This window comes from Euprymna scolopes, chromosome 1 (assembly GCF_053919585.1).
Source record: "Euprymna scolopes isolate OS-2025 chromosome 1, ASM5391958v1, whole genome shotgun sequence".
Taxonomy (NCBI): Eukaryota; Metazoa; Mollusca; class Cephalopoda; order Sepiida; family Sepiolidae; genus Euprymna; species Euprymna scolopes.
In genome coordinates, this window is record NC_136482.1 from 192,092,505 (window position 1) to 192,105,331 (window position 12,827).

The following is a 12,827-nucleotide window of genomic DNA, read 5'->3' on the forward strand; positions in this document are numbered from 1 at the left end:
ATATATATATATCTATATATATATATATATATATATATGTGTGTGTGTGTGTATGTATGTATGTATGTATGTATGTATAGTGAAACATTAATAATGTACTTGAATATAAAAGCAGTAATAAATTTGCGCGCACACACTCTTTCTTTCTCTCTCTATCTCTCTCTATCTCTTGCATGATGCAAAATATGAATATATATCAATGAAAATTCAAGATGAGGGATGTGGCTAATTCTCGTCCCATTACCTGTTGGTTTAACAGATGGGGTTGGTATGATGGTCGTTACTGTCGATGGTGTACTTGCCGCACTGCATGTCTGTTCACATAATTCGAAGCTGTAGAACCTGTTTGCATTGCCGTAACAATCGCCGTAAGTGAGGTGTTCGCATCGTCCAACCACCGGATTGAAATAATAGCCACGGTGGAAATGTGTGCAGTTGCCGGCGTCTCTCGAGAACGCGCAAATAACTAAAAAACAAAAGAAAAAACAAATAAAATTTATGTAATAAAAAATAACATTTCGCATTAAATAAAAATTGGCAAATTTTTGCTTGTGCAGGTCTCATCACTTATTGATTTAAGACGTTCTTGATAGAAGGCGTTTTATAGCTCCGTCCTTATAAATATGCCATAGTTGTATGTTCAACCTCCGGCTAGGGAACGATGCTAGTCTAGTGGCACTAAGCTGTGATACAACGAAACAGTACTGTATGTGGATGACTATAATTTAAGCCCCTTCCAAGTAAGTAATATGTTTTTTCTCTACATAAGTACATTTTTATATAATATATCATTATTTCTTATGTTTATCATTTGTAAATCTTTTATTCATTTCTCATTAACTATTTGTTATTATCTCCCTTGTGTGTTAATTAAAACAGTATCTATGGGTGTGCATGTGTGAAATTATTTAACCGATAAACTCTTAAACAACTGGAATTAACGGGAAATAGTAACCATAAACCAAGGATGGTTTATAACTATATAAAAAATGGAAACGGCACTAACCTTATGCGGGTTTAACCGGTTTCCTACAAAGCAGGAAAATCCATGGGAGTATGAAATTCACAAGCGGTCCCCAATCGCATGTATATCCCCGCTAGGGGAGATGACAACGTTAGGTTTTTTGCAACTCTCGCAGGGGGGGGGTCGACGTTCTCCTACATATAGTGCCTTGAATTCCAAAATTGGGCACCCATCTAGTACTGACCAGGCTCAACGTTGCTTAACTTCGGTGATCTAACGAGAACCGGTGTGTCAACGTGATTTTGCCGTTTATAACTAGTAAAATCTTTGGGCGGATGAATAACGCGTATAGAAATATGTCAGCAAGTTGAAATACAAAATGTTCATTTCAACTTGCCGATGTATTTCTATTACTTTTGTGTATGCCAAATTCATAGTTTGAAGAGGTTTAATTCTAAATCTTTCTTGTTCATCTATCGATAGTTCAAAAGGCAGGGAACGTAGTTGGAGCGCTAAATGTTTGGGTTTCGAGTCTAGCTGACGGCAACCAAGCCATATTCATTCTTAACTTAATATAAATAGAGAATTTTGTCTACAATTTAAAAAAAATACGAAATCTGCATGAATTAAAATATCATATTCAAGCGTATTTTACAACCGAGCGACGCCGGACGGTCCGCTAGTTTATTTATAAATAAATATTTTTTATTGCTTCTAAATATAAACTATTTTTTTTCTAAATTATAGTATTTTTATTCTCAATGAATACACAGTTTCTTTTTTAATGAATAAATCTGAAATTTTATGAATAAATCTGAAATTTTTAATGAATAAATCTAAGATTTTTAATGAACAAATCTGAAATTTTTTAATGAATCAATCCGATTTTTTAATGAATAAATATAAAAATTTTAATGACTAAGTCCGATTTTTTTAATGAAAAAAATCTGATTTTTTTAATGAATAAATTAAAAAAATTTAATGAATAAATCTGAAATTTTTAATGAATAAATCTGAATTTTAATGAATAAATCTGAATTTTTAATGAATAAATCTGAATTTTAATGAATAAATCTGAAATTTTTAATGAATAAATCTGATTTTTGATGAATAAATCTGAATTTTTAATGAATAAATCTGAATTTTAATGAATAAATCTGAATTTTTAATGAATAAATCTGAATTTTAATGAATAAATCTGAAATTTTTAATGAATAAATCTGATTTTTGATGAATAAATCTGATTTTTAATGAATAAATCTTAAATTTTAATGAATAAATCTGAATTTTCACTTTTTTTTATTTGTTTATAGAATACTGTGTATAAGAAATAAATAAATACCTTTACTTATATTTTTAAAATAATCAAGACTTTGATTTTCTTTGTTCTAAATAAATACTCTCAATTGTTCATTCCTCTAAATCTATTATCGTGCTTTCTTGATTTCAGTGAATTAGTATTACTTATATTATTTTTTAACTAATTCTTCAAAAGTAAATAACATTTGTCTTGTTTATTAATTTATGAAGTTGTACTTATTATCTATAAATAAATACTTTTTTAAATGGACTCTAATAAATGTATTTGTTTAGTGTTACCTTGTGGGTTGCAAATCTGTTCACACGCTTCCCTCGTTTCGAACCGGTTATTGTTGCCTTGGCAACCACCATACGTAAATTGTCTGCATCGTGCTTCTTTTACTTCGTAATACCATTTCCGTTCGTTGTCCCGGCAAGGTCCTTTTTCAGGGGTCAAGTGGCACATCATAATCGCTAAAAAGCAATAAAAAAATAGTACGTTTATAAAACGACCACAAAACGTAACAACGCCATTTTTTTTTTCAAGTAGATTTTACGATATTTTCCTTGTAGAATGCAAAAGACGGACAACTATAATTTAAACTCAGCATACAGCGTGAGTCACAGGAAAAGAATGTTTTTAAGAAAAACAAAACTTTAAAAACATCAGTTCCCGTGACTCACCCTGTATGATATGAAACTAGGAATAAACTGTTAAATAAAACATTTTAGTAGGTTAAATTTATTATGTAGATACGTGCATGCATTAAATTAAAGACTTGCATTTTCCCATCAACCATTACTCGGTACTTATCCGGAATATGACCCAATTTCCCGCAATTTCGGGCCGGCATCTTGCAACAGGTCACAGTAAGCAGCCGGAAAATGCCGAAAGGCTTAACCAATCAGCTGTCAGCAGACGACAAGTTTTAATGAAATCATATAATTCTTGTAAGCAAAAAAAAAAAAAACATTGTGTGCTTCTCCAACGTTCTCCATAAAAAATAACAAAAATAATATGTACGTACCTGTAACGGAAAGAAAATACCATATTCCAAAAATCACATAAATTGATCACGTTTTATTTTTATAACGAAACTCATTTTAAGCGAAATTAAGTGGGTTTTTTTCTCAATTACCCCCTTCCCAAGTTAAGAATGGCTTTCTATAAACTTGCTTAACTTCGGTTAAATTCGCTAGTAGTAAATCTCACCAATCTTCAGGTCGTCGGGCAATCTTACTGGTCCGGTGTTAATGTCTCTATTCATCAAAGCGTTGCAAGTTTTTTCACAATGTCCAACTGTAGGGAATCGGTTTGCATTTCCACCGCAACCTCCATAAACGAACTGATCACACGTTTTTGTAGCTGGATTGAAGTAATATTGGTTGCTGTGCGCATAACAGGTGCCTGGATCCCGGGGTAACATGCACAAGTCTGCAAAAGAAAAATCAAGGAAAATACATTATGTCTTCTTTGAAACCCTTTTCCTTTCAACATTTTCTAATTTCTCTCGTACTTCTCAACTTCATTTCCTGCTAAAATTAAAATATTTCATTAAAAAAAAAAATGCCGAAATACCCAAGTAGAGAACCACATGACACATGTCTCATCATCAGATTTTGTGACAGGTGGCAATGGTTAACGCCAGGTTCTGGCGAGCTGGGTGTCATAGGTTCGAATCCATTTTTCACTGACGATGTTAGCAACCTTCACGTGGTCCCTCCCGTAAATACTCAATGTCTTTCCAGAAATAATTCTGATTAGAAAATATCGGGGAAACCGATACCAACAATAGGATTTTCGAATTCATACGATGATGATGATGATGATGATGATGATGATGATGATGATGATGATGATGATGATGATGTAACCCGCACTATTAACAAATTCTGATCTTGAGTGTTATTTTCCCAGCGTTTCGGCAGATGTAATCTCCGCACTTCTTTAGGTGTACCTTAAATTGAACTCGGAAATCTTTCTGTTGAGCTCGGAAATCTGCACGGAATTTCGAACGAAACTCTTTATTTAATCTGCAGAGTAGCATGCTTTCGTCCAATCAGATAGAAGTCTTTTTGCTTTCGTCCAATCAGATGGAAGTCTTTTTGCTTTCGTCCAATCAGATAGAAGTCTTTTTGCTTTCGTCCAATCAGATGGAAGTCTTAAGTAATTCGCAATTGCATTCTGACTATCGTTCGCACTGACGATTGAACCTTCAACCTCCAGAAGAGTGTCATTTACAACTAAATTTTAACGAAGTACTTTATTCGTGACAACAGAAGTCTTTACGAAACGTTGTGAAAATAAAACTAAAGATGAAATATGTCGTCCAAATAATCCAAATTGCCTCATGTAAAGAATTCAAAACATAAAGCGTTTATAATAGATCCTTAAGCAGTCCGTGTTTTCTGTACTTAATTGAGAAACTGGTGAAATGCCCCAAAACTTAATCTATATAATATTTTTCTTGTTACTTTCTTAATTAGTCCTACGTTGCGCTTTTAAAAAGGTTAAATATAATTTTGAAAGGCCAAACTGCTTCAAACATGTTCAAATTCTTGATAAGAATATGAGAATGGCTGCTCTTTTATGCAGCCTTATTTTTTAGTACCATTATAATAACAATGTATATGATCATTGTTATAATGGTGTGAAAAAGGAATTCGTTATTCCGACGTACAGCGGTTCATCAATGAAGAAAGAAGTCAGCGAAACAATATGTAAAAAGGTAACATTCGAAAGAAGCAGGGCAAAAAAGGATATTGTCTGCCAAGAGGTGCTGAACTTAAGGAAGAAAATTAAAGATTGTCTCTTACAATGTGATTTTATGATTTGTATTGAACTATGTATCACAATATTACTTTCTGAGTGTTTATTAGTATTTATTAATTTATTTTATTAGGGTCAGTTTTATATTTAAAATACAATTGGCACTATTTTCATAGAAACGTTAATAAACTCATATATGCTGCGTGTCCGAAAAACTCATTTTTGCGCTATCCAGAAAAAATATCAGCTTTATCAAAACATTTGTTGATTCAATATATTTTTAATTCTGTAGAATTTCTATGGGCCTGCTAGTTAATAAATAATTTCCATAGGAATTGTGCTAGGCTAACATATTACAATTATTTATATGCGTTGAGAGCTTCTCACTGCAGATATAACTTATTGTGAGTGTTTATAGGTGTTTTATCATTGTTAAAATGTAGATGATGGTGGTGATCATCATCAGCATAGTCATCAGCTCATTAAATAATAAAACATAACTACTAATGGCGGAAGGTATGACGTAACCGTCTTGAGGAGCGATACTGCTCTCCATTGGGGAGGTTGAACCCCCCTAGAACTCTGAATAAGACCGGGTAAATATGCTGAGATTGTCCGTTAAACGTTAATTGAATCCCGGACAGCAACGGGTGAATTATGAAACGGGTCGAGTTTATTGTGCTTTGTAAAAAACAGACATATATATTTTTATTGTTTAGAACAATGACAGGAAATGTCAGATTAATGTAGAAACGAGATCATGTACTTGTTCGCCTGAGGAACCCCGGCTCAGACGTTCTGGGTTTCTGAGTAGAAAAAATTGACAGAATTTGATCCCTTGGGTTCGTGTGAATGCACAGTTGAGACTTGGTCTCAGATTTAAGAAACGGCGGACGATTTGTGGAAGTGCACACACGCAATGGATCTGGAGATTTCCCCGGAAAACGTGTCTGGCCCCGATTGGTTTAGCAGATGGTCCGACCCACCCCGTGACCTTAGTATAAGAGCGCATACTCGGGTCGAAAGAGACAGATTGAAGCCAAATCTCAAGAGAAGCACACGCTCCCGTAGGACGCTAGACATCCCCGCTCCATCCATCCTGACCGCCATCGAGAGAACGAAGAATAAGATTTAGGGAAAATCTGGATATTTTCTCGTGTAATCGAACTGAAATAGAACGTTGTATATATGTAAAAACTTCAATTTTCATGAAATTAACTTTTTCGTAGAAAACCTGGGTTTGTCTTTTCTGGCGAAGTTCTTTTTTTTTTTTTTTTTTTTTTTTTTTTTGCTTTTCAGCAGAAATCAACACGAAGTTGAGACGCTAAGAATCCATGTGAAGGGCTCCCGGCAGACTAGACTAGACGATCACGACCAACAGTTCGACCAAGACCAGAGGTCAGTTGCTGACCTGAGCGTCGGGTCCTGTCACAAGGTAACTATTGTCTAGTTGTTAACAATATGGAATGAAACCTGGTTGTCGCAAGTTCGAATCCAGTACGTTCCGCAATCACTTTCACCTAAGATGTTAGCAACTTTCATGTGACCCATCTCCGGTGTCTTTTTAGAAAGAATTCTGACTAGAAAAATGACGGGGAAACCGATGCCAATAATATAATCTTCGGATTCGTACGATGATGATGATGATGATGATGATGATGATGATGATGATGATGATGATGACTGTCAACGGCAAATACAAAATCGATCGTTTTCTCGAATAACCTAGGATTGTGTCTCATTATTTAATCTTTATTACATTAGTTACGCCCCTTAACATTTCGTCATTTCATATAATTTACGCGAGTGTCTCGTTTTTTACCCCTCCAAGAATTTACGCGTTTGAAAAGCTACTGCACTAGTAGAAATATACTCTGGCCTACAGAAAATACGTGAGCAGTTCGATCGGCATCCACCGATAGGGACGCTTCGAGTGACTAGTCATAAACCAAGCCATCTCAAATAGAGAACGATAAGCCTCTTAGGACAATATAGAACCCTACCTTCGCTCGACAGATGCAAAGCGATTGTTGGATTGATATCGATGACGCATCTTTCTGTCTTGAATGCCTGCTGGAGAGAAACTTGAATGCCTACTAGACACTATCCTCGAATATCTAAGCTCTCTATCTATACGGGGTCAGGACAACTTGACATGGTGATATTTTTCCGTAGAAGTAAACCCTTATGAAATATTCAACATCAGATGGTATTCGCGGCCTAAATAAGATCTCCTCGGCATGGCTAACCCACATTAGCTTTTACAAAGAATAGTACACCCTCACCAAGTGATGTTTCCTCAAGTAGCAACGCAGAGCTGGATACTCCACCAGACTAGATGAATTCTTGTCCTGGAATCCAGTAAAACCAAGAGACTAAAAAGAAAGATATACTATAACATATTAAAATGGTTAATTGGGAAGAGAAAAATGATGTGCTCAACTTCTTTACTAACTCAGTGTTTGAGAAGTAAAGGAGACCTTTAATGGAACATTCGAATATCTATGTATCTCATACAGAGTTAAAGTGTTAGCCGTAGGTAGAGGTTCCCTTGATTTCTGAGCAATTTGATTGAAGTAAAATGAAACGAGATTAACGTGAATGTATATATATATATATATATATATATATATATATGTGTGTGTGTGTGTGTGTGTGTGTGTGTGTGTATGTCTGTATGTGTGTGCGTATGTATGTGCATGTGCGTATGTGTGTGTGTGCGTGTGTGTGTGCGTGTGTGTGTGCGTGTGTGTGTTGTGTGTGTGCGCGCATATGTGTGTGTGCGTGTGTGTGTATGTTGTGTGCACGTGTTGTATTGTGTGTGTGTACGTGTGTGTGTGCGTGTGCATATTTATATAGCTTTATATAGGTTTATTGAACCGTATATCTTTGTGCATATATGGGCTGCGTAAATACATGCATATGCTTGTGATGGTCGAAAAATGTATGTGGGGTGATTTTTAGGGGTATGAGGTGTTGGTGTTCTGGTCATAGAATCGCAGTAAGAGCGGGTGGGGTGGAATATTTATGGTTGAAATGAAGGGAAATATCATGTACAGTTGGAAATTGGGATAGCCATTATGTTCTTGAGCAATCTCCTTTCACCCGTCTTGTTTTTGCTTCAGATCTTCCTTCCCGTTCTTCTTATAAGATTTCTGCCGCTACAGTTATTGCAGTTATTGCAGTTATTGCAGTTATTATAGTTATTACAGCTATTACAGTTATTGCAGTTATTACAGTTATTACAGCTATTACAGTTATTGCAGTTATTAAAGTTATTACAGCAATTACAGTTATTGCAGTTATTACAACTATTACAGTTATTACAGCTATTACAGTTATTACAGTTATTGCAGCTATTACAGTTATTGCAGTTATTACAGCTATTACAGTTATTACAGTTATTGCAGTTATTATAGTTATTACAGCTATTACAGTTATTGCAGTTATTACAGTTATTACAGCTATTGCAGTTATTGCAGTTATTACAGTTATTACAGTTATTGCAGTTATTACAGCTATTACAGTTATTGCAGTTATTACAGTTATTGCAGTTATTACAGTTATTATAGCTATTACAGTTATTGCAGCTATTACAGTTATTGCAGTTATTACAGTTATTACAGCTATTACAGTTATTGCAGCTATTACAGTTATTGCAGTTATTACAGCTATTACAGTTATTATAGTTATTGCAGTTATTACAGCTATTACAGTTATTGCAGTTATTACAGCTATTACAGTTATTACAGTTATTACAGCTATTACAGTTATTGCAGCTATTACAGTTATTGAAGTTATTACAGCTATTACAGTTATTGCAGTTATTACAGTTATTACAGCTATTACAGTTATTACAGTTATTGCAGCTATTACAGTTATTGCAGTTATTACAGCTATTACAGTTATTGCAGCTATTACAGTTATTGCAGTTATTACAGCTATTACAGTTATTGCAGTTATTACAGTTATTGCAGTTATTACAGTTATTACAGTTATTGCAGTTATTACAGTTATTACAGCTATTACAGTTATTGCAATTATTACAGTTATTACAGCTATTACAGTTATTGCAATTATTGCAGTTATTACAGCTATTACAGTTATTGCAGTTATTATAATTATTACAGTTATTATAGCTATTACAGTTATTACAGTTATTACAGTTATTGCAGTTATTATAGTTATTACAGCTATTACAGTTATTGCAGTTATTACAGTTATTACAGTTATTGCAGTTATATAAAAATGATGGCACAAGAAAAGATCCAGTTTATAACGGAAAACCATTTATCTCTGGTCCAAACTTTGACACGTCATTGTACTCTCGACATCTGCGTTACTCTTGCTTCCTTTATTTTGTCTTTTAGTCCTCACATTCCAGGATGATTTTGAAAAAGAGGAAAGAATTGCTGTTTTATGGGTCAGAATTTGTTACATATAACACATATCGTTAGAAGTTTTTAGCCTTGAAGTAGTATTTTTAGGTCTTTACATCAAGTGGCTTCATGCCTTGTCTGGGATGATTTCCTTTAAAATGTAATATATAATCATACTTTATTATATCTATCTGTAATCTGTTTTACTCTTGCTCACCCCAAATAAGGCCCAGTGCATTTTGACGTAAAGTATTTGAGATCATGTTTACAGGGGGATATTTAGCGAATTGAGCAGTGAGATGTTTATTTGCATTACATTTAATCTTCTGTGTGTTACTACAGACAGGGAAGCAGGAAAAAGCAATGGGATTCCAAAGCCTAAAATTATTAAAGTAGAAAGTCTTCTGACATCTAAGGACCTCAACAGTGAAAGGGTGGGATTTTGCTGCTTGTTGGATTAATCGGTTAAATGGAGGTATTACTGTGGTGGCACAAATGCTATAACTTCATAATTTCATTAAAGTACTTGTAAAACAGGCACAGGGATGCAGCATTGCGGAGATAAGACAGAATTTGGAGCTCGGCCGATAGTGCGGAACCTATTAGATTTGAGACTCTTTTTGGACACCAATAGATAGAGATTAGTGGTGGATGCATCAGTCTAGATGTGACAACAATACTCCATGTATCGGCGAACGGTAGTTTTGTAGAGGTACACGATACTATTAGGTGTGAGTAATTTTCTAGCACGGTAGAGGGAGTGTACCTTCTTTGCTGCAGCCTTGGCAATGTCCTCAACGTATTGAGCATTTTGAATTCACTCTACAATACTTATAAAACCGTTTAAACTTTACTTACCTCTGGGATCGCATGTGCTTTCGCATTCTTCGCGCGTCGAGAATTTGTTGTCGTTATAACTGCATTCTCCTGCTTGGAAATGTTGGCAAATTCCTTCAGTCATATTGTAGAACCATACGTTTTCATCTACAGGCAAAGAACACGTGGCGGGCTTTTGGGGAAGAAGACAAGAATCTGCGGCTGAAATGTGAAAGACATACATCAGCAATATTATTAAGAATACTCATTAACGTGTTTAACTAAAGCCCTCACAACCCCCACGCTTCACAAGAGCTAGACTAAACGTCGCTATTTTGGCGGGTTTTAATGAGGGCGTAGTACAAACGAAATAAAGATTTTTACAAAACAAATATTATTATATATTTTATTAGCTGGTAGCCCGGCGTTGCCCGGTCGTACAATACGCTTAAACATGATATTTTAATTTATGCGGATTGTGTATGTAATGTTATAGAATCAATCGTCTATTGATTATTATATATTACAAGAAATAATTTGCCGATTTTGATTTGAATGATGATTCGGATATATTTGGATTCATTGGACCACTGTTCTCATCTTGGGTGTGATTTTCACAACGTTTTGATCGATGTAACCTCCGACTTTCTTCAGGTGTATCTTGTCGAACTCGGAAATGATTTTGTTAAACTCAGGAATTTTGGACGGAATTTTCGAGCAAACCCCTTTATTTACTTCACGGGGATATCATGCTCTTGTTCCGTCAGTCATGACTGGATAGAGGTCCTAAGTAATTCGCAATTGTATTTTTCGGTCGCCCACACTAAGGATTTAACCTTCAACCTTCAGGAGAATATCACTTTTTACAATTGATTTTTCCAAGTACTCTAACCACTGCGCCGCGGGTCCTTTAGCGGAAGTGCGGTTTAAAACCGGCGGTCTCTAAAACAGATGCCAGGAAGCGATGATCGACCCTTTCGAAAGCTTTAGACTGATCCAAATTGGTCAGCACGGTCTCCACGTCGTCTTCTTTTCCTCTCTCTCTAGGATCGGACAGTACCATACAATGGATGACAGTGCACGAATATTGAAGACAGGCCATTTCAACACTAGTCATGATCGATTATGACCGACAATGGGCAAACGCAAATAACCGCCTAAAAATGCCGAATGTTGATATGTAACGATTAATAAATGGCGACCTCTCCTACACTATGATGTCACCACTAATGAAAATGGAGTCTACAGGTCACCCTAAACTATGGTGGACCACATTAGCTTTCCCCGCCACTAATCAGCTATTTATTTATTGTGGAAATCCATAAGCCCTAGTTCTGAACTCAAATTAAGTGCATTATCTGTACACATTTTTTTAACTTGTGACCCAGCTCTGTCAATCATACATTCTAGAATCATCCAACCATATTCCATTACCTAATCCCCAGATCTGTGAACCACACCAGTTTTAGTTAAATCTATAAAAATATCTTAATGACTTACTTTTTGAGCCTGAATGAATACCGGGTCCAACCGTTGGTTCCTTGATGGGCTTAGTCATAAAGGCACGACATGTTTTTTTACAGGTGTTCTTCGTGGCGAAGCGGTTTGCGTTTCCACCGCAACCACCGTACACAAAAATCTCACAGGTTTTAGTCGTTATGTTGAAATACCAGAACTCACTGTATGCTAAGCAGATGCCAGAATCTTTCGGCATTTGACAAATGTCTGCGGAAAGAAAATAAAGTTTTAATTCTAAAATGAAAAAAGAAATACATTGAAGAAGAAGAAGAATAGTAGTAGTAGTAGTAGTAGTAGTAGTAGTAGTAGTAATAATAATAATAATAATAATAATGATGATGATGATGATGATGATGATGATGATGATGATAATAATAATAATAATAATAATAATAATAATAATTAGCAAAGACAGTCTGCACAGAACAAAAAACATTAATACAGAGTTATTTTATTTACCTGCTGTCTGGAAAGTTAGACACAAGGTCAAGAGTGGATTTGATGAGTTTCAATGGAATGGGCTGAATTCGAACTTGACTCACACAGGTTTGTAGTTTGTGCCATTAACCACTTAGTCATCGGATTAATACAGATCTAATATAGATACGGTTAGGGTGGGTGAAAGAATGTTTGTGGAATACAGGATGGCGAAAGGAAAGGTTTGCTTTTAGAGTTGTTTAGTCAAGCCAACCCGAAGTGTGAGTACATCTTCAGTGCTATTGTTTATAATTAATACATCCATTTTCATAAAAGTGGATTGCATAGCTTCTAAATACTAATACTTGCTGAAGGAAAAATTTCACAACGTGACAGACCGACAAAACGATAAGAACGAATTAGATGCGACGACGCATCTTAATAATGATTATTCAATAACTTACCTCGTGGGTTGCAGGTTCGAGTGCATACTTCTGCCGATTCAAATCGGTTATTGTTGCCACCACATCCGCTGTAATTGAACTGTTGACAAGCAGCCCAGGTAAGATCATAGTACCAGGCGATCCGAGTTCTCTGTATACCATCGGGACAGAGCGATTCATCCTTCCCCAGACCACATGCGGCCAATCCTGTACGTACATTT

At 35.3% G+C, this 12,827-nt stretch overlaps 1 protein-coding gene across 4 annotated transcripts in view; it reads right to left on the reverse strand.

Moving 5' to 3' along the window:
- LOC145278532 (uncharacterized) overlaps positions 1 to 12,827 on the reverse strand; it is a 409,834-nt gene that overhangs the window by 117,267 nt on the left and 279,740 nt on the right. For all 4 annotated transcript variants that reach the window (XM_080130667.1, XM_080130669.1, XM_080130668.1 and 1 more), the window contains 6 exons: positions 12,628 to 12,813; positions 11,729 to 11,953; positions 10,271 to 10,450; positions 3,477 to 3,698; positions 2,564 to 2,737; positions 245 to 466 (listed from right to left, as the gene is read on the reverse strand). In XM_080130667.1, the coding sequence (XP_079986793.1) occupies positions 245 to 466; positions 2,564 to 2,737; positions 3,477 to 3,698; positions 10,271 to 10,450; positions 11,729 to 11,953; positions 12,628 to 12,813 (1,209 nt within the window). The remainder of the gene's footprint in view (positions 1 to 244; positions 467 to 2,563; positions 2,738 to 3,476; positions 3,699 to 10,270; positions 10,451 to 11,728; positions 11,954 to 12,627; positions 12,814 to 12,827) is intronic.